The sequence below is a fragment of the Acinonyx jubatus genome, chromosome X (genome assembly GCF_027475565.1).
Source record: "Acinonyx jubatus isolate Ajub_Pintada_27869175 chromosome X, VMU_Ajub_asm_v1.0, whole genome shotgun sequence".
NCBI classification, from domain to species: Eukaryota; Metazoa; Chordata; class Mammalia; order Carnivora; family Felidae; genus Acinonyx; species Acinonyx jubatus.
Window position 1 is genome coordinate 50,069,705 of NC_069389.1, and position 22,259 is coordinate 50,091,963.

The 22,259-nt window shown below is 48.5% G+C and overlaps 1 protein-coding gene across 1 annotated transcript; it reads right to left on the reverse strand.

Moving 5' to 3' along the window:
* Positions 1 to 6,425: 6,425 nt before the first annotated feature.
* AMER1 (APC membrane recruitment protein 1) lies at positions 6,426 to 21,849 on the reverse strand. Its single transcript, XM_027053223.2, has 2 exons — positions 21,664 to 21,849; positions 6,426 to 10,556 (listed from the first exon to the last, which is right to left on the reverse strand). Exon 2 carries the CDS (start codon positions 10,455 to 10,457, stop codon positions 7,029 to 7,031), a length of 3,429 nt encoding a protein of 1,142 aa, XP_026909024.1. The 5' UTR covers positions 10,458 to 10,556; positions 21,664 to 21,849; the 3' UTR covers positions 6,426 to 7,028.
* Between the last annotated feature and the right edge of the window lie 410 nt (positions 21,850 to 22,259).

Below are 22,259 nucleotides of genomic sequence, written 5' to 3' on the forward strand. Positions count from 1 at the left end.
AGAGCTGGGAGATCTGCCTGGACACAGTGGAATAAGGAGGTATCCAAAGGTCTCTTTTAGCTTTAGGATGCTCTCACTTTGGGCCTGCTGCTGGGGGCATTTCTGGGATCCACCATGGCCATCCCTGATGTGAAGCTAACTAGAAGCTTCACTACAAGTGTGATAGAAAATGCAGGAGATTTAGAGTCCAGTTAGCTGGCTGTGTGAAATTTGCCAAGGGTCTTAACCTTTCTGAGGCTGTTTTCTCATCTTAAAATGTGCATAACAATAATGTTAACCTCATAGAGTTAAGGCATGGATTACACAAGATAGTGTGGCACATATCAATGATATTATTAATTCAGTGCTTGAGGAATTATTAATAGTAATCTTTCTCTTCCACCACATCTTCTATCCCTACCTTCTCTCTTTCTCACTTTGACTCACAGTCAATGTTCTGTATTACCAAGTCATTTCACTTGTCTATGGCTCCATTCCTACCTTGGTAAAGTGGGGATGAGATCATCTGCTCTGCCAACCTGTTTCAGGGGCCTTTTAAAAAGACAATGGAGATGGAAGGAGGTTGCAGATTAGAAAGTGCTACCCTCAGGTCACTTGCTTTTATTAGCTAGGTCTGAATCCCAGAAGCCATGCAGCTCAGCTGAAGTGTAGAAATTATACAGAGAAAGAACGTGGTCAGTAAGGCCCAAGCCCGATGTGGGTGGGGACAGTGGGGAGCTAGCAGCTTGTCTGCAGCATCCCCCAAAAGGCTTGTACAAAGGTATCTAATCTGTTGGGTCTACATATGCTCTAAACAGAAACTAAGAACAAAGGCAGTCTGTTCACTAGGTACAACCCCAGCCCTTAAGCAGACCAAAGAACAGCACTGGAGCTGATCAAGGTGGTTTCCTTAGTTATCTAAGGAAGGTATTAGGAGGTTACCTCCACCAACATCCCCTTCCAGTATTGCAAAGGACTCCCCAGAGGATCACAGTGAAGGCAGCCATCAGTTACAGCAGAACGGGAGGAGCTCTTACCAAATCATCTTGTTCAGCAGGTGCAATGCACCAGAATCATGTGGGGGCACCGCACCACAGAAAAGAACTCCACTCCAGGCCAACTGAGCTAGAAGGGGGTGGGGAGTGCTGAACTTTGGCAGTTGAAAAGTTTCCATGGGTTACTCTATGGTAGCCCAATCTTCTGACCTGCATATGGAAACTAGTCAAATCTATGCCCATGCCACCCATATATTGTTGATGGGGAAACTGAGACTCAGAAGAAGGGTTTTGCCCAAGTCCAGCTGATGATGAGGGATGAAAATTAGGGCAGAAATCTAGGCCTTCCATACTACACAACCCCTTGAATTTCCATTGGATGTAATAAGATCTTCCTAGATCTTGCTCCAAAATTTCTCTGAGCAACCATGGCCCTCTTCCTTCCATGAGCAGTCCATGACAGAGAATTCAACTTCTACAAATTATTAACTTCCATTCCAGGAGGTTCTCTCATTTCTCTCTTGTTAAACTGCTTTTATTTTGGCTTTTCTTGATTCATGAGGTACTGGGGGCCACCAAACTTCTCTGCTAGTCTGGGGAAGGATCCCAAGGGGCTTTCTTATGTGTCTTTGGCAGCACTGTCTACAGTCTATAGCAGTTTCAAGCAGCTACTATTTCAGGCCTTCTGGCTTGGACATGGCAATTGGGAAGAACTCAAGGGAGCCCACTAGCAGGTGTCAGAAGCCCTTTCTTATCAGGAGCGAAGGGCGAGACACATGCTTCCCACTCAGCCCCACACCTGAATAGGTGGAGCAGGCAGCTGCCCAGCCAGTATCTCTGTCCATAAACTTGGGTAAAGAATGCCATTCCTGCAGCTTGGCTGGAGAATCCCTCTATTTCGACGAATTCTTTTCATGAAGCCATCAGTAGTAGGTCCACACCTCTACCTCCTGGCTGAAGGGGATGCCAGCACACTTGCATGAACTGAGGCCAGTTTTAGAAGTGCTAGTAAATCCCTGGAAGTTCTCAAAATGTGCAAAGTGTGATGGAGAGTTTACCAACATCAGAGAGATGCAGAGCATGACTTGGATAAAGAACTGAAGTTTCCTCTACTTTTAGTTTCAGCTCTGGCTTCTATTTCCCCTGCTAGGTGATTCCCACCCCCCCCCCCCCAATCAACCTCCTTGCTTTCTCCATTTCCCTTCAAGGCTAACCCCAACAAACATGGGTCACGGCATGCTGCTGTGGAACAAACCAGAAGAATTCACTTTTTTTTTGACTGGGGGGGGGTTCTTCTTGAACCCAGTTTATTAGCATTCAGCAAAAGAAATATATATTATTACAAATAGGCAGTGTATCAAGATATCTAGGTGTCAAGGAGAGCTAGAATTGGAGAGGTCACAATCCAGACAATCCTGTGATGTCTCAAGGAATAGGGAAGGGGAAGCTAGGGTATTCACAGGGGCCATGCTCCCCATTTTACACTGGGAGAGAAAAAACTCTTATACATGGGGTGGGGATGTACTGCAGTTACCAATTTCTTCCCTCTGTCCTCTAGCCATTTTATTTAATGTGACCTAAATATACATTCCTGGTTTCTTCTCCACCCCGCCCCTATATACAGCAGGGGAAATAAGCACCAATAGTAACAAGAATAATAATTAAATAAAGTCCTGCCTCTCAGTAGGCCCAACCATCACACATATACATGCCACGTGGATTTTCTTCTTTGGAGTGACTGTAGGATAGAAAAGTGGGAATCAGGCCAGCAAGCCATCACCCTGATGGTCACTGTTCCCCGAAATACCATTTGTATGTGAACTGGAGCAGGACAGAGCAGGAGGGGATGGTGGTAGGGGGATAAATACCCCCAAAGCAGCAAGAGGGGTCAAGGAGTTTCCCAACATATCTTCTGGCAAATGTCACAATCAACTGAGTTCTTGGGAAGTCCCCTGCAAGGATTTCCTCAATGAGATGGCTAATTCCTAGTGGTTAAAGCACCATTGCCCTCTGTCTCCCCAGCTTCTTAGGGAGAAAGGACATGATAGAAACTCCATGTCCTTCCCACTGGGTGGAAAATGCCCCCAAAATGCTTCCTTTGGAGAAACTCAACATGGTAAATAGTACAACATGGTCACTCTGATCTCAAAATGAAAGCACAAAATATAAAAAAGGAGGGAGAGAAAAATAGGGAGAGTGAGAGATGGGTACTTTCAGAAGGTCTACACATGAGGAAGGGGCAGGGCCCAAAAGAAAAAATAAAGCCATAAAACAATATGCTATTTACCAGGTTCCTCATGCCTGAAACATCTGGCATTTGTCATCGTACCTGGGCATATTTGCCATTCCTATGAAGGAGGGAGGGGGGTGGACAGTAAGATACATTGGGGTGAAGGGAGAGGAAAGAGGGAGGGCCCTAGGCAGTTGAGATGCCAGCCCTCTGCACAAGCAGCAACAATTTTTGTGTCATCTTTGTTTTGTTTAAAACTATAAACAGCACCGCTTAAAAATAAACCAGAAAAGAACAATTGATAAACATTGTTTTCCATGAATATAAAATGCAAATAATACAAAAATAGATAATTGACTTTTGAGATATATATATATACATATATATATATACGTGTGTATATATATATATATATATATATATATATACACACATACATATATATACATATGTGTGTGTGTATGTGTGTGTGTATATATATATAAATATAAATATATATATATATATATATATATATATATATATATATATATATATATATAAAACTTGGATGCAACATACACATGGGTACACTTGAAGTCTCCCTGCTAAATCCCCCATGCCTCCCTCTAGCTATTGGACCCAGGGGCTGAGGGCAGGTGGCATGGTGGCACTGGGAAGGGTGGGAGAGTTGCTGGCAGCAGGATGAGAGGAACACACCTTGGGTGTAGGAAGCTACTTCCCTGCTTGGTACAGCACTGAGGAGGGAGAGAGACTAGTGTTGACCAAAGCCTTTGGCCCAGAAGGCTCATGGCAGGTGCCCAAGCTGAGTGCCCCAAATCAGGGCTTCCTTGAAGGCGCTAAATCACCGAGAGACTGGTGGCCCTTAAAGAAGCCTGATAGGTGACCTTCTCTATCCACAATCATTGTTTCTCCAAGGACTGGTCTCATCTGACAATTCTCAGGATCAGAGATGTCTGGTACTAGAAAAGCCTTCTGGGTAGCAAGATGATGGCAGACACCTCCTCTCAAGTCATATCTTCCCATGAAATCACATCCACAAGCATTATCCCAGGACCTTGCAATGCAGATATGGTATTCATCTGGTCACAGCCTAAGAGATGTGGACTTGACATCAACACCTTTAATAGTCTGGGGCATATTTGCTGTCAGCCAAGCAAGCACCAGCTATCTTTGGGAAGAGACCTGGAGTTTGATTGGTTCTCCCAGTATCACCCTGTGCTGCCATTCCATGTCCCCAGCCATTTCTTCCTTCCTTTTCTAGGCTGTAGCTGGTATTTGGCCATGAACTGCTTGGATCCAGAGTGAGAGTCAAAGGAGCATGCTTCTGCAGCCATGCACCTTGACTATCCCACTTCTGGTGGTGAGGATTGTGTCCTTGGGCTGGCTAGGACACTGAAAGGACTTGAAGGCAGTAATGTTGTCCAAACCATGAGGTGTTGCTCAGTTCTAGGCCCTACTCTGTGCTATGTGACCTTCCAAAGCCAAGCAATGTGTTTCAGGACTATGACTTGTCCCCTCAGGGGCAGCATGTCTTGTTGCCCTCTTTTCACTGAGGGCAGCCCTCTGCCCTTGGCCAAAGGCTGACCACCTACTTTTTCTTTTCATGGGCTGGTGGCCCAGTATACTCTGAAGGCTGGTGATGGCTCTACTACCTGCTATGGCTAGCACAGTCCACATACAGATAGGAGCTTGAACTGCCCTGAAGGACAAGCAGAGAGAGAGGAGGCAAGTAGCAGGGTTTCCCTTGTTGTAAAGGCATTTGGTGTATTTTCTGCCAAACAGCCAGGCCTACTTCAGCCCTACCCTCCCAGGGAAACTTTGGTAAAAGGCAAAATGGTTGGAATTTGGGCATTTCTCTTCTGGAATGCTGTGCTTGGGGTGAGGAGGGCCTTCCTCATGCTCTTTCTTTCTCTAACTCCATGAGGGATGTATTTCTTCACAATACAGACAGAGTTAGCCTGAAGAGCTGGTCTGGCTCTCTTGAGCAGTGCTGTTGGTGTCATGCCAACTTTTGTGGTGCTTCCAGGTGTGTAACTTCTATCAGATAGATTTACTCTTTGTGGGAAGGAGGACTACCAACCCCAATCTGAGAAATGGTGACAAAGACCAGCACAAACACATTCCCTGGCCAAGGGGAAGGTGCCCATAAAGTCACCTTGACTCAGGGGGCCAAGAGCCTCTGTTCCCAAGAGCCCTGTTGACCTTTTAACAGGCATGGAGATAAGCAGAGCCAGGGTTGGGGGGCAAGAATTATAATTTGGGTCAACACAACCAGGCAAAACATGTTCTATATTCTATTTCCAATAAAGAAATTAAAAGGAACCCTCTCTTACTGGTGATTAATGAGAGGTTGAGCCAGGTTAGATTAGCCTTTTGCAATGCCTTCCTGACAGCAACTCTTCCACACCAGCATTTCCAAGCTAGTTAAACATGAAAACTGTGGATACAGAAGGGAGTGTACCATTCACTCCATATAGGGCTGCAATTCCCATGCAAATCAGAAACCTGCAGCTTGGCAGAGTGAGGACAGATCACAGTCTTTCCTCTCATGAAGCCCAGCCCTTTGAGGATGCTAATTGGAAAATGAAAGTTCTTTAGAGAGACCAGAACAGCAGCCTAGATGCCTTTGGTATCCTGTCTCTTGGGAGTGCTAGCCTGGTGCCTCTGAGCCTCTTTATAGCAACCAAATGAAGGGGTGGGCAAGGCTTAAGGAAAATTTGCTTTTTGGGGAGAAGGAATTTTCTCTTCTAAGAAGCTAGGCTTCCTTGAGCTTTGCAATGTCTAAAATTCTCTCCTGACAACTGGGACAAATGGAACTCCTTTTCCTATTCTTCCCCTGAAACCCACAAAAAAACCTAACCCCCTATAGCCAAGCTTAGTTTAGGTTACTTCTCTCCCTGTGTCTCAATTAAAAGACTATGTCCCTTGTGATGAGATTATGAAAATTTCCTTTGGATACAAAAAAAATCAAAAGTGTCTGCAACTCAGGCAGTCACAAGCTTAAGAGAGGAAGAAGGAAAAAAAAATCCTATCATTCCACAACTCAAGACTTATGGCAGTATCTATGACAGAACCCTATTTTGCCTTCTGTTTCCAAATGGATGAATTTGATCACTCCATTAAGGGGATTAGAATTTTTTCCTTCAACCCAAGTTATCATAGGCCATGTTAAAAGGCCCCCATCTGGTTACGATGCCAAAGTACACAGCAATAGGCAGTAAGACATATGCTACTTGATCCTCTCTAAGGGCAGCTAGCTGGGGTGAACAGATTATATAATCATCTGATGTATTGGTGGCAGCTATGCCAAGACTGAAGGGAGTGGGGGTGGAGAGGATCTGTACCATTATTTCACATTGTTAATAGCAAACAAGCCCTCTGTCCTTAAGTGGGAAGCAGTGCAGACCTGGCTGCTCATCAGTGGTGCATCATTCACTGTGTGGGGGGGGTGGTGGCAGGGATATTAACGGGTCAGCCTGTGTCAAGGATGCATGCTATATATATAATCACTAACTGGGCAACTGGAATAGTCACAAAAGTACAGCATCTCAAATCCTGCATGGGCAACAAGAAACCCCAAAAGGGAAAACTGGAGCACAGAGCAGCAGTAGCCTCCCAGGGAAGATGTACTCAAGCTGAATGTGACCACAGATTGGCAGAAGAGGGAAGTGGGAAAACAAAGGCAAAAACTCATAGGAGCTTTCCTTGGCCAAAAGGATTTTCAAGTTAAATAGCAACCCCCACCCCCCACCCCTCTGCTCAACCCCTGATCCCCAATCACATGCTTAGGCCCCATGCCCCCACTCCAGAATAGATGATGACTACTCAGCTAGGTTTCCATTCACAGCAGTGGAGGAATAGCTGGTGGGGAGATAGGCACCTTGCTCAGCCCTCTCCTTTGACAGGTCAAGGCTGGAAGCCCTGTAGTGAATGGGTTGAGGCTGTTGGGGCTCAGGCTGGACCCTGGACAGCTGAGGGATGCCATAAGTGATGCCCACAGGCTTGGCCTGGGACAGAGGGCTGGGGTTGAAGCCTCCAGAACTGGAGGAGCGACTGGGCTCATCAATAGGCAACAGCATATCTTGAGGCCTGGCTCTCATATTCTGAGAGGCCTGTGGCTGCAGGTTATAACAAGGGACCATGGGAAGGGGTAGGTGTGAAGGCCGAGCTAGCTGAGGCCTGGATATCCCAGGTACCCTTAGCTCTGGCCCTGATACTGAGAGCAACATTGACATGGCCACAGGAGGTATGCAACAGGTTGTCTGCCCATATGGAGAAGGGCCAGAAGACTCATCCAATTGGCTGGGACTTATCCAGGCAGGGCCTGGCCCCATTGGGAGAGGACAGGGAGCCCAGGCAAGCCAGTCGTAGGCTGCTGGTGGTTCAGTATACAGGGACAAAGGACTGTCTCTTCCCCATTCTCCTCCTCCTCCACCTCCTCCTCCTCCTTCTTCTTCTTCATTTGAATCTTGCTGCTGAAACTGAAGCTCATCAGACACCATGTATCCCTGGGCCAGGTGGGAATTTGAGAGCTCCAGCTCCAGGGTCTCCGCAGTGTCCAGAGAGCGGCTTCTCCTGTTGAGGGCCATGGCAGCAGGTGGAGGTCGAGGGTGCATGCCAGGCAGTCCCAAGTACCGAGGGAGACTGCTCACACCCCAGGGCAGACCTTGGTAGAATCGGCTGTGGTAGTTGGTGAATGTGTGTTTCTGGTAGTAGCCCAGCTCAAAAGCTTCCAAGGAGGCTGCAAGGTCTTCATCATTCTGGAACTCAGGATTCTCTTCACACTTGCCTTCCCCATCCCGTTCCACATCAGCAATGTCAAAGGTCACCATAGGGGGTAGCTCAGGGAGGTTTTGAGTGAAGGATGAGTCAGAGTCAGAGCTGCAGGACATGCTGGAGAAGAGGTTTCCACTGCTGGTGAACTCCACAAGGGCCTGTGAGAAACTTACAGTGGCATTCCCTTCCTTCTCAACCTCTTCTTCCTCTGGATCCTCAGGGGGTGAATAAGTAGGGTAAGCCTTCCTGGGAGATCCTCCAAAATTTGCTTCTTTCATGTCTGGCTCAAACATAGCATCACTTTGGAAGAGCTGCATTAGACAGGTACTTTGATCTTTCTTGGAGCAGATTCCCTCAAAACGTTTCTCTAGAGGACGGAAGTCCCTCCAGTCTGGCTCACTGCCTGCAGTGGTAGGGAAAGCTGAGGTGGTTCCCCGGTGGGAAGTCTGAGAGGCCCCTGATGTCCCTGCCACTAGGCCCATCACTGATGGGCCTAAGGGCCTCATCTGATATTCCATGATGGGCTTCTCTTGCCAGGCCTGAACCTCCCGGACTTGAGCCTCTCGAGCATGGGCCTCTCGGGCATGTGCTTCCCTAGCACAGGTCTCCCTGGCATAGGCCTCTCGGGCTTGGGCCTCTTTGACATGAGCTTCTCGGGCATGGGTCTCCCTGGCATGAGTTTCTTGGGTATAAAACTCCCTGGTGTGAGCCTCTCGGGCACATGCCTCCTGAGCCTCTTGGACCTCGAGCTGCTCTCGCCGAAGCTCCCAATATAACAACTGTTTCTGGATGGTCACTAGCCGTTCTTCTTCTGTCTCCATTGCCCCAGGTGGCCGAGAGGAAGAAAAGGGCTCAAAGTTCAAGAAGGGGTCAAATTTTTCAGAGCTGCGACCATGGAGGTCATAAAGACAGTCATCCAGAGGTGGGGAGGCCTCAAGACTATCATCTGGCTCATAGAACTCATACAGGGCATCTCCACTGTAGCTATCTCGGGGCAGGCAATCCCTGCGGACAAGCCCTAAGGTCTCACCTGAATCACCCTCAAATCCAGGTGTTGTGGAGTCATAATAACCCTCATCACTATTGGGGGCAGACTCTTGCTGGTCACTCTGAGGAGTCAAAAGGTCCCCAGGGGCTAAGCCAGGATAAGATCGAACTGAGTCAAGGAGCATGTAGCCATGCTCTCCTGGAGATGTGATGGGATGGTAGCCTAAATGCAGATTGGGTCTTGGGTACATCTGGGCACTTGCCCACAGATACTCTAAGTCATAATCTTCTTCCTCCTTGACATCCTCTTCTTCTTCCTCTAATTCTACCTCGTCATCCTCCTCTTCTTCCTCATCATCATCATCTGGCAAGGCCATCTCCTCCCCACCTCCTTGGTAGGTCACCAGGCAGGAACTTCTCTTGGTCCCATCTCGATTTGCCCTCTGGCCTCCAGAGGCCATGCTGTCTGTCATACTGTCCATGTCCTGCTCTGCTATGATGTCACCACAACCTGTCAGTGAGTCAAAACTTTTCAGGGATGTGACATCCCCAAACAGGAGGCTCAGCTGGTCCCCAACAGGGCCATTTGGTGGATTTACCTCTTCTGCTACCAATTTCTCCCCTGTTTTTGGACTGTGGGGCTCCTCTGGGCCACTGGCTTCAGAGGCAGACTTGGACTGCAGAAGTGCTGAGGCACAGTCCTCCATGGGTTTTTCTGTATCTTTACAGGCTGTCTTCTCAGTGACTGCTGGAGAAGACTCTGGTACTAAAGAAACTTTTGACCCAGGGGTATCTTGGGTTTTGGCATTTTCCTTTCTGTGAGCTTGGAGGATATCCTCAGCACAGGGCAGAAGGGCTGAGCTTACACGTTCATGAGGCCTGGCTCTGGCCCCTTCAGACCCCTTGGCCCCTAGCTTATTTTGTTCAGCCCCAGAGACCTTGCTTTTCCGGTGACGGCGGATACTGCTGAAAAAACCTTTCAGGCCTTTCTTTGGCTTGGGCACAGAGGGAACCTTCTCAGCCCCAGCTTTGTCTGTCGCTCCAGCCACAGATGTTTTGCTTTTGGAGCCTGTCTCCAAAACCCCATGGGCACTCTGAGAACTGGGAAGTTGGCAAGGTGATTCAGGCAAAGGTAAGGCAAATCTGGTTCCTTCACTGACACTGTCTTCAGGGCCATGGGCTGCTTCAGTCAGGCCATCGTGGGTCTTGCTCTTGCTAAGACCCTTCTTGGAGATGCCTTTCCCAGAACCTTTGCTTCGCCCCCCTCCAAAGAAACTAGGCAGGGTACAGATACCCTTCCTGCCACCAAAAAGTTTCATGGCAGTTTTCTTCAGCCTACCTGGGCCAGATGAGGGTGGCTCTGACACTGGCTCTTCTGTCATCTCAGCTGCATTGTTCTTGGCTCCTTTCTCTGCCCGTTGGTCCTGGGTGTCCATAGAGGCTGCTGCTCCCTTGGCCTGAGAAGCTTCATCCTTTCCAGTCTCCATGGTTATGGGGACAACTCAGGTATGTTCAGCTAAAAAAGCAGCCCTTTGGCTTCCAGGCACTGTTATAACATCATCCGTCAGGAAGCATCACAGTTGGGCCTAGAGGAGATGAGAGAAACAAAGATAGAGAGAGTGTACTGCTAAGCAAGCATCCAGGCTATGTTTGTTTTCACAGGTGTCTTTTATTTCAGGCTTAAGTGGAACAAGAAAGAAAGTAAAAGAAAATGTATGAAAAACCTTAATGCAACCCATATGGTTGGCTTGCTAGGCCAGCCTCCCCTGGGCCCCAAGGCAACATAACCCTGAACAACAGGCAGCCATCACCCCAACCCCTCACTAGGTCCACTCCCTTCAGGCCACCCTAAGCTCAGGAGAGCACTGGGCAGGAGGAACTTCAGTTGTGGGAAATGCCCAGTTGTGCTATTGACTGCAGGGGTAATTATCAAAGGGGGTAGGAAGGGGGAGGTAGGAAAGGCAAGAGGAAGGTCAGCTAGGATGACACAGGATTTTTGCCAAACAGCCCATTCAGTCCTAACTGGGCTCTTCAAGATCCAGGCCTCAATTTCACATTAGTCTGGGTTCTCACAGATATTTTTCATGGGGTTAGAAAGAAAAGTAGACCTGAAGTTCCACTTCTTCCCCACAGGCTCCCTAAATTGCAGCATGCCAATGCTCAGACTGTCAGAAGCCCAGAGTAGGAGCCTCACAGGCCCACATTCCAGAGCTATAATCCAGGATCTGCTAAAAAAGCATGGTGGCCTCGGGGCAAGGCACTCTATGGACTTCAGTACCCTTGGTCCAAAAGGCCCAGCAATACTTCCCCTTCATAGTGGTTATGTGAGGGGTGGGTCTAGGTCAGACTCTCTATTGACTGTCCTACTGGGAAAAAAATAATGTGGTTCTTGGTAACTGGAAACCCCAATTTCCATTTTAGAACCATGAGGCAAACTATGTCTTCTCTACTCCCCTCATTATTTTGGCCCCCATCTAGTTCCCTATCTAGAAAGGGAACTCCTTGAAGATATAACTCCACGTGATTCACATTCCTGGTCTGTAAGTAAGGCTCTCAATAGCAATTAAATAAGCAAACCTGGTACAAGGCACACCCTTCTGGTCTAGGCCCCCAAATTCTCCAAATATCCAAATGCCACAGAGATGGAATAAAGACTATCCATCACACACACCCCAACACATGTCCCCCACCCCAAGTCTGATATATCCATTCTAGTGACTGAAGCTGGTTGACAGATGGATCAGTGACCAGCCTGCTAAAACTCGTGACCTCTCCCTGGAAAGTTCCTTACCATTGTTTCCCTTCTCTGTAGGGTAGCCACAAGTAGACAGGGAGCTAAGGAAGGAGGGGAGGCAGAACAACTGCTGGGAGCCAGAAAGAGACAGACAAGCATTGCTGGTGTCCCTGGAGTAGTTTGCCAGCACATCAGCCCCGTAATTGGTTGCAACAGTAATAAGACTCACACATTCACCTGCAGTAGAAGACTAGGGACCAGCTTTGGGATGGAGAGAGACTGGTAGCTAACTAGCCCCTGAACTCATTGGAAGAACCCTCCTGGAGCGCTTATCCTGTCCTTCAAACATGAATTTTGCTCCCTGTGCCTTGCTTGACTTGACACTTGAATCATCAGTGTGATCCCAACTTCCATCAGGAGCACTCTGCATAACTGAAATATTAAACTTGGAGCAAGATAATGGCTGGTTATCCAGAAAATAAAAGAGAAAAAAATATCTGATCCCTTCTCTGCAGAGATGTGTATTGTCATTTACTCAGGTTTTTTTCCTAGATGACATATTTTTACATGATATTGTTTTACCTCAGCCCTGCAACTGATAGCCTTACAATAGACAGTGCCATCCCCCACAAATATACAATCATGCATACACACACAACCACTCAGAGTCCTTTCCTCAGGGGTCATATGGGAATAGGGGCCCTATCATCTACGTGAATTCCGCACTTTTCATATCACAGATTTTGCTTCAGCCCTGAAATTATTGACAGTGTTGTCATTATGGTGCTAGACATGGAATAGCAGGAGTGGAGTTGTTTATGAAATTGTATTCCCCTCTGTGGAATTTATGAAACAAACCTCTTCTGAACATTTGGTGAGTGATAGACATTAAGCTCAGTTCTACAAGGTAGCCAGTGCTTTTGGGGGAGTTCCTAGGCTAATAGGGAGAGGGTACTATATATAACAGTCTGAAGGCACAACATAATACAAACCTTAAAGAAGAGCCCCCATTATTGCTTAAGATGCATGAGGGAGTATCATTATTTATACCTTGTTATAACCCACTATAAATCTGAAAAGCAGAAAGACACCCCCCTGGGTTCAGAAAAGCTGCATTGAGGAGGAGGCATTCAATCTAGGCTTTTTCAGACAGGATTGAGTAAAAATGACAATGATTTAGAGGGAGGGATGAAGGAGACTAGTAAGTGTGGCTGGGCATGAAGGAAGACCAAGGGCCAAGTGAAAAACCTCATGGATCTAAACATCCTTGTGGATAGAAGGCTGAATTGTCCTGCTGGGTTTGGGGATGGAGTTCTTATGAACAGAGAGATTCTGCACATTGAATCTTAAAGAGAGCTGCTTTTCAGAACCTTGATGCCTTGGCTGGAGGGAAATTCCTAGGGCCTTTTCTTACCTTTGCTATTGTGCTTCTCTGGGGTAAAGGCCAGCATACTACTTTCTACATCATTTACTTCCCTGCCACAGGAATCTGCAGTGTGTTGTGGAAGAAGTCATGGGCTGCAGGGCTGGGTTACAGGCCATGCCAGGGGACTCTGAACAAGCCAAGGTACCCCTCTTAGGGTTGGACACTTGTGAAATGGAGATCACATTATGATCTCCAGTGGTATGAGAATTAGATGGGATAATGGACACCACACACATTTTGTAAAGTGCAGTGCAAATGAGAAAGATTGACATTACTGTTATTACCACCTTCCAGGTCAGATCCCACTTTCTTAGGAAATAGCAGACCATGTATAAAAGGCCACTTATTTGGGTAAGGCATTCATTGTGGGGAGCCTTAGGGACCAGCTGCCTTGGCCATGCTAAGGAGGAGCCAAGTGTGAGGGGATTTTAAAGACATGAGTGTGGTTTTATACAAAGTCCTCTGTGTATGTGTGGTGGGAGTAGGTGAAGTAGGCAGGGATGTCTCTGGGACTAGGATTCTCTCCCCCTAGCTTCAGGCCCTCCTCCTAACTAGGACCAGGGTCATTTTTGCTGGAAAGGACCAGACTTAAAACTGTGTTGTCTCCCATTTCCCTGCCTTGTCCCTCCCAGGGCCACAAAGCTCCCCACAGATACCCATAATGCCTTAGGTTTCACAACCTGTGTGGCTAAGTTTCAGGTGGAATGTTGGGTAAGGGAACACTCTAAGGCTACTCTGTGGTCCCTGGCAGGGGCTGTTTATTGCAGTTGCTACTATCATTGGTAGGGAGTGGGCTGTGGCCATCTCTGCTCTCAGGCCCAGCCTCAGGCCATGCTGGGACCAGTGGAAGGTTGGCTATTAGGGCAGAGCTTCTTTCTTCTCCTTTCCTCTCAAAACACAAGCAGGATACAAGCCACAAACTTGCCCCAGGAACACTTCTTAGTGAGAAGGAAACAGCTGCGGCCTGAGCCTTACATATTTTGCTCCCAGCTCAGCTTCCTGGGGCCAGCTGAGCCAACTTAGAATTCAGGAAAGAAGTGTGTGGATTCATGCAGTAGCTCCAGAGGCATGACCTCAACCACTCATAGTTCTCAAGACTTCCACCAAGCAGTATCTGGGGCAAGACTACTCTGGGCCCATCTTGCCCATGTGTGTGGGTGGGTAACTAAGGAAGGAGTGATGAGGATAGGGAGCACCCCCCCAAGAGTCAGCCAGTTCTCACTATAATCAGCTCTGCCTACCTGGGGGAAATCTAGAAAGTTCTTTCAGTTTCCTCACCTGGAAAATGAGGCTACTGAGAGTGTCTACCTCTTAAAATTATTGTAAGGAACCACATCAATGTATTTAAAGTACCAAATAAAATTCATTATATAACAGAGGCTCAAAAACATAGCGATTAATTTTTAAAATATTTTCTTCAAACTATAGTTGGACAATTTCTAGAGAAACTACCTCAGTCAGGATTGAGAAGGGTATACTCCAGGCCTTTATGGGTAAGTCACCAAAACTCTTTGGGTCTCAGTTGCCCCAAATGGTAAATGAGGGTAACTATGTAGTTATCTCACAGGAGGCTTTAGCTGCTCTTTTAGCCAAACTCAGGGACCCAAATTGTTGCCTCAAGTCAGCTATTGGCTAGTAGCTCTGGATTGTCTGGGAATTTCAACTAGCTAAGTTCCACAGCATAGGCCAGAAAGGTCAACAATTCAAACTCAGCTAAATGCACCAACATCAAAGGAAATGCAAATGAAGTGCCCTTCACCGAATCAGGGCACTTACCAGTTTACAAAGCACTCCCCACTCCCTCATCCCCACCTTGGCCCTTCTTAGCAATCTATTAACCAGTCTAGGTGGGAGGTGGTAACTCCTTGTCACAGAGAAAGAAATTGCCTAGGCTTGGGAAAAGCCTTACCTAAGTTCACACAGTAGAATGGTGACAGAGCCACACCAGCTCCTGGGCCTCTGCAATCCGTATCCCAATGCCATTCTACTTCACTGTGCTAGCTACCAATAGAAGGAGGAAGACTGAGTAAAAGGACTGTAAAGGTTCCCTTCATACCTGAAAGCCATCATCTCTCCCTCCCATCCCCTGTCCCAGACTAGCTGAGCTTTCTCTGAAGCATTTCCAGTCCTCACTTAACTTCTACTGTTTTGGCCCCACCTAGCACATTCCAGAAAGCCTGCTGACTTCAGTCAGAATCCAAGGGCTGCCAATCCAGTCTGTTGCTGCTCTCCTCATCAGCAACTCCATCACCAAACTGTGGAACATGTTCTTTTACTCTCCTTTTCCTTTGGAGATAAGTTTGATGGGCCAAAATAGGTTCAAACAGAAACATGCCATTGGGGACAAAGATGCAGATTTGAGCTATAGTTTAAAGGAAATGACCTATGAGATGATCTGGAACTTGAATCACCCATTTCTAAAGCCCACAGCCAAGGTCCACTCTTAAAACCTTTGTTACCATTAAGGAGCACCTCCTCTCAAGAAGGTATTCCATAACCTCTAGATGCAGCACAGACTCCAACATGGACCCTCTCACCTTGGCTCCCATTTGCCCACTACCAGCCCCTCAAATGAGTTAATGAGTTAACATACTCAGCATAGGGTAATTCATTCAGGCAGACCTCAGTCTGTTCATTTCTCTCAAATGGACCCTCCTTCATCTTATAATCACTACAACTAGCACAGAGCAGAACCTCAAACAATATTGGTTCAACTAAAATCTAATTCAGCTGGAGTTTTTCAGCCCAGAACTAAAATGCCAGCTTCATCCCTTACAGGTAGTAAGGTTCGAGAAATTGGCCTAAAATCCATGAGACTCAAATGCCTTACCTGGAAAATAAAGAAAATGCTACCTATCATGTAGGATCACTGTAAGGATTAGAGATGATAAATGGAAAGGGTAAAATGCTCTCTAGTTACTGGCAAATATTCAGTAAAGGGCCACTTGCAGCCACCTTCACCACTCCAGCTCCTCAGCTGCCAGCCCATGTCCTCTGAAGATGACACAAGCCTCTTATCTGAGCTCCCTCTGGTCCTTCCCTGCCACAACGCAGAAATCTCACCCCTTGCCTCTCCTTCTTCCATCTCCTCCACACACTTGCCAGATTCATTTTTACAACCCTAACTTCAGAGCACCACTCCTCTACTTACCAAATTATTCCACACTGCCTACAGGATCAGGGCCAAACCCCTTTACCTGACCTTCAAGACTCACTCTTCCTGCATGCCCCTTGCAGTTCCCTAATCTCACTTCTCTACCCAAATACACAAGGACTTCTCTAGTCTGGAAGATATGGTCACCAAGACACTACTTATCCCTAGAAATTGGCTTTACCAGTGAGCCTTCTTGATGCCCTACTTTCTCCTTAGGCTGCTGAGGTTCCCTGCCCATTTGCCTAGAATGATGGGGTCTCTGGGAGCCAACTTGCTACTCCCCTCTCAGGCTCCCAAATTTCCTTAGAGAGGAAAATACCTGAGGTGGGTGACATGCCTACATAGTAAGTCTTCTACTATATCAGTACTAACCCAGCAAGGGTGACACTGGAGACCGGCGCCACCACCCTCCACCCAGTTCAGATGAAGAATAAGAGAGCTAACTCCAGGGAAACAGATGTGACAAGGCAGCCAAAGCCTAAAGAGGAACAGTTGATCCAAATGAACAATGGACACCCCTGACTTTCCCATGTGTCCACTCCCCTATATATACCATACCCTATGTGAGAGTCCAGGTAAGAAAACTGAGGCTTGGGAAGGGATCAGAATCAGTGTACTTAGAGGAAGAAAGCTTGAATTGAGGGCTTTATGCTCCTGTGTAACCTTGAGCAAACCCCTTCCCTGTTCTGGGCCTCAGTTTCCCCATATGGAAATGGGAGGTTGAACTAGGGGTCTGCTTACCCCAGGCTGTGTAAGAAGCCAGGAGAAGGGTAGACCTATGATCAGTTTTCTAGTGGCTGAAGAGGAGGCATGGTGGGAGCATGTGATTTTGGGGGTCCTAGGCTTTAGTGGGAGGCCCGCATGCCTAGTTGGTTGGGCTCAGTCTACCACTTCACTACAGCCAAGCTTCATTTCTCATGCCTCCCTCCACAGAATCCCACCCAACATTTTACTTTTTCAAGATGCACTAGGCCTGGCCTGCAAATATTTCCTCTATGTCCAGAAAGGAGGGGGAACAGAACTGGTCTGGCCCAGCTCTCTCTCCCCTGAGAAGAGCTGCAGCCCCCAGCAGGGAGGGCTGAGGAATGCTGTCTGAAGAAGCTGGGTTAGTACTTGCTTCCATGCTCACCAGGGAAAAAAAAACAACCTGTAGGAGATGAAAGCATTGAAGGCTCTACAATAAGAACTGAATATCAAAAGGTCACAAATGTCTCTGCAGCACCACTATGTCTGCCTCTGCTCCCACCAAGCCACCTTGTACCATTTTCTTCATTGTCCTTGTCATCCCCTAATCCCGAAAGGGAAGGTATGGGGAAGCAACGCATCCTCACCCAGTTGGCACCTGCACCTCCGCAGCGGTTCTGGTTTCTGTAACTTTCTTACTAGAATTACATTTACACATGCACAGGTTTGAAAAGTAAGACCAAGTAGAGGAGATGAAAAGCTCTGTATTATTTAATTCAGAGAACAGAAGTTGGGGGTGGGAAAAATGGTTTAATGCCCATGAAATCTCCAATGGTTTGTTAAGCAGTAGCAATGATGGCCAGCTGCCCCCAACACACACACACACACACACACACACACACGTGCCTGTGCCTGCACACAGGTTTATGTATAGCATGACAGGGTCAGATTAGCTTCGAAAAAAAAAATTCCTGGCAGTGTGAGATGCATGACCCAGGAATGAATGACACAGGGAGGAAATGCCTCCTGTGGAGGCTTTACCTTTATCGCCTAGTTTATCTGCCTGGACTGAATTCAAGGCAGAGGAACTGATGGAATAACACTGGGCATGTCCTCTTCTAGCCTCCAGTAGCCTATCTGTAAGTGAGGGGGCTGGAAGCTCCTTTTCCCTCCTTGATTCCACAAGCAACCCAGTGACCTGCCAGGTTAGCTGTTATTTATCTCATTTCCTTATTCCCCTGAACCAGAAGAACAGGGCTGCCTCCACCCCCTATACACACACACTTTCAGAGAGTGTAACAGTTCTTGAGGAATTTTTAATGCTTCCACTATACTAGGAGAGAATCACTGGATTTCCAACTTCTTCCAACTACCTCTCCTCCTTCTGAAACTTTCAACCCCCAACAGGCTCCAGACCAAGACTAAGAAGCAAAATAGACATGAAAGGGGAGGTAGAGTTCTCCAGAGAGGGCCCCAAGCTAAACCCAGCACCTTCTCACTCTTGAGGAATGGGTGAGGTGAGATTAGAGGTTGGTTAATGAGATTTTTGTGAAATGGAGGCCACTGGAGATAGTGGGACACAGTGTAAGAGTCCCTGTACAGGAGGCAGCAGCCTATCCCTAAATGCTGTGTGACCTTAGGGAAGTCCCTGTGCTTTCCAGGACTCAGGATTCCCATCTTGTAAGCACAGGAGTCGAAGCCGGTGCTCCCTGAAGGCCTGTCCAGTTGGAAGGTTGGGCATCAGCAGAGGTCTGGGGGATACTTAGCCTCCACCACATTGGTATGTAAGCTCTAGGAACCCTCCTTCAATTTCAACCCCTGCAAGGCTGAAGGGAAGCCAACATGATACAACTTTCCTCTAGAGATAGCCTGCCCCTCAGTTCTATGTCCAGACCTAAAGGTGACCCCTTACAGTCCCAACTTACAACGTGTTTCCAATCTCTAAGACCCCTTTCTAAAATCCCATTTTATTATGGCATATTTACACACACACACACACACACACACACACAAATATCAAAACCTCCTGATGTTCCATTCTTCAATGGCCCCTTCCCCCATTCTCCCAAGATCAGATCCCCATTCCACAGCCTGGCATTTGGTAATCTCCATCTCTGGGCACCAACCTCCTCTCTACCTTAAAGCCATACAATCTCTACCAGAATAGACTACATCACATCTCTCAGCCTGCCTACCACCCACCCACTCTCATTCCTAATTTTGCTTTTACCACTACCCTTTGCCTAGCCAAACCCTTCTACTTTCTGAAAGCTTCCAGGGTGATCCCCCTACATATACAGATTTCTCATCTCTCTCCACAGTACTTTGCCTCTAGGCTCATGAATCAGCAATCAAAGATATGTGCAGTCTGGGGTCTGGGCAGTCAAGATCTTGAATTTGTTGTTGAAGGGAAACATCATTATTATTTTTTTCTTGTAGTTGCAACCCATGGCCCTTCTCCATTCTCATTAGGCATACTCAATAAATATCTTATCCTTAAGTATCATTTCTCTAATCACTTTCATATGATCAGGACAAGTACATCTTAGAGAAGTAAAAGTCTTCTTGAAAGCTCGACAAAGACAGCAAATCCTTCTGGAGCATTCATAAACTGCTCTGCATGGCTAGGCTTTGAGGGGGTTATGGCTGATTTCAAGGTTTCATTTATCCCTCTGAGGGGTTCTGAGATAACCCAGAAATCCATGATATCAGGGAGACAAAGTAGAGGCAGGGAAACTTAATTATAATTTGACTTCTATTCTAATTTAAGTCCCCAAATGGCCAAGGGACACAGGGAGCCTGGAGAAGTTTTGAGAAAGAAGAGGTTATCATGGGTTTAAAGAGACAGGCAAAAGAGACATCCAGGAGAAGGTGGGCCCAGAGCTGGTGCCTGAGAGGGAAAAGACTTTGGGCAGTGTAGGGTGAGTGGGTTTGGGTGTGAGGAGGGGAGTTATATAAGGAAGATATATTAGGTGGCTGTTGGTTCGAGGCAAGGCAGAGAGCCTGTCCAGACCTGAGCTGGAGATGCCCAGCTGCAAATAGAGGGTTGGTTTCTGTTGGTGCCTGGTCAAAGTGGGAAGATATGACTAGAGTGTGGTATCTGCAGTCCTAGCTGGTGTCACAAAGTTCCCAGCTAGCCTTTCCTCAAGTGAGGGATTTACTCCTCTCAAATACCCAGGCTTTGCAGCCCACAGTGTTCTCCACCCTTAGAGGCTGGTCAAAGGTCCTAGAAGAAGAGCCTGCCAGGCCCCTTGGTCACTCCCTCCTTCCAGTTCTTCAGAAAGGCCTAGAGTTTATTGCCAGAAGCATATCCTGGTGCAGTGACTGAGCTGTGGGTGGGGCAGAATGAGGGAAGTTGCACTGGGGGAGAAGGCTCTGCTAAAATGCCCTTAGGTGGGGTGGGGAGTCCAACAGCACAGTGCCCTCCACCTAGCCCATACCCATGCCAATGCAGCAGGCCAGCAGAGCCAAAGAGTGAAATGTTTAGGTGCTGGAGAAGGCTCCCTTTGACCCCATGGGCCTACTAGCCTGACCAAACCGAGGCCTGCTTTGCAGGGCCAGTCCACTGGCGACCTGGGCACTTAGGCTGTGGAGTGCCTGGAGGGCACAGCCTCTCTTTGCCAGGGAGCCTAGGCAAAGTCCTGCAGTCAGGTGGTCACCAGTGTCAGAGGTGTCTGCAGCAGACAATGACAGTGGCTCACAGGCTGGGTATTTTAAGTAACTGCGAAGTTGGAGGATTTGGCTGTCTCTCTAGCTTTCTCGCACAGACCCAGACGGTACGTTCTCTACTACAATAATTGCTCCCTTGGCCTCTGGCACATAAATACCCCGCTAACACCACGTTTATCGCTATTTTTAAGTGGGCGGCAGGAGAGAAAAAAGCGGCCAGTTCTCTCTTAGGGGATAGGAGGTGAAGCGAGGAGGGAAGACAAAGCGGCCTTGCAGATTTAACCCAAGGACTAGTTTGAGCTGCAGCTCTAACCTAAGGTCCAGCAAGAGCTCCGTTGCCAGCCCCCTTGTCCGCGGGGGCGGGCGCCAGATGCGCCTGGAGGCCCAGCAGCAGGGGGTGCGGCTGGTTGGGGCCGCAAGGCTGAGGTTTCTAAGTGGGCAGCCCACAGGCCCAACTGAGCTCCTTCGGAGAGGAGGCACACATTGTAGAGAGCCCAATCCACGCCAAAGCCAGTTTCCGTCGGGCCCAGGCCAGCGCGCCCTCTGCATCCGCAGAGGGGAGAAGGAGGCAGGGGATGAGCAGGGGAGGGAAGGGGCGGCAGCTGGGCCGCTGGGGTGAGCAATATCCACGTAACACAGCTGTTTCAGCTAATGTGCTACAACAAAGCTGCGGAGCTCCCGGCCTACAAATGCACCGCTGGGGGTGCTGGCTGGCGGCTTCCCTGCCCCGGGTTGGTGAAGCAGCACGTGCGGGCCCCATCCCCACCTCCCCCAAGAACCTGGAGGCATGGCCCAGGCTAGCCTGCCCACCATCTGCACCCCTTCTAGCCGCGGTCGCCTGCGCCCAAGGGACTCTGCTTTGCCCCTCACCGGCCAGTCCTCAGAGCTGGTTCCGAGGGAGAGCGGAGGGCGGCCCAGACGCCGATTGGCCCAGCCCCTGGAACTCTGAAGGCGGTCAGAGCAGAGCACGCGGGACTGCACCGGACGGCGGGCAGGCGGAGGCTACCGGCAGCGCGCAATGCTTACCCGGCTCGGTTCGGTTTCCAGCCCGGTTACTGTCTGCTGCGCTGGGGCTGGAGCTTAGGCTTCTGTGGCTGAGATCGCCTCCACTGCTGTTCCTGCCGCCACCGCCGCCGCTGCTCTTCACCTCCTGCACTGGCTCCCCTTCCCGAGGCTTTCGGCAGCTCCCCCATACTCCCTCCCCGCAGACTCCATAGCCACAGGGTGGGGCGTCCGCGCCCTGATAGGCAGGCATGTAGCCCAATCGCCACGGTGGGAAGGCGGGCCTCACCCCGCCCACTGTTTTCCATGGTGTGTTTCCCTTTAAATGCAAATAACCGTGGGCGTGGTGTTGGCTGGAGGCGGAGAGGGTGAAGAACCCCTCGCTGGGACTCCCCATTCAACCCCCCCCCACCTCCAACACACTGGGCGAATAATGGTTTGGCGATACGGCGAGCTCGCTGGGTCGGTCCCGCCCGGATGGGGCTCGCTGGAGCCCTGGAGCTCGGTTTTAGTTTTGCATATAGTCCCATTTCCGTGGATGCAGTGCAGTCGTGCTGAGGCGCCCTGGCAGCCACCCGGTAGTTTATTCCAGAGCGAAAGGCGGGCGAGGAGAGGCGGGG

Coding starts and splice junctions, on each gene's coding strand:
- AMER1 (XM_027053223.2), bottom strand. CDS start 10,457: ATGGAGACTGGAAAGGATGAAGCTTCTCAGGCCAAGGGAGCAGCAGCC.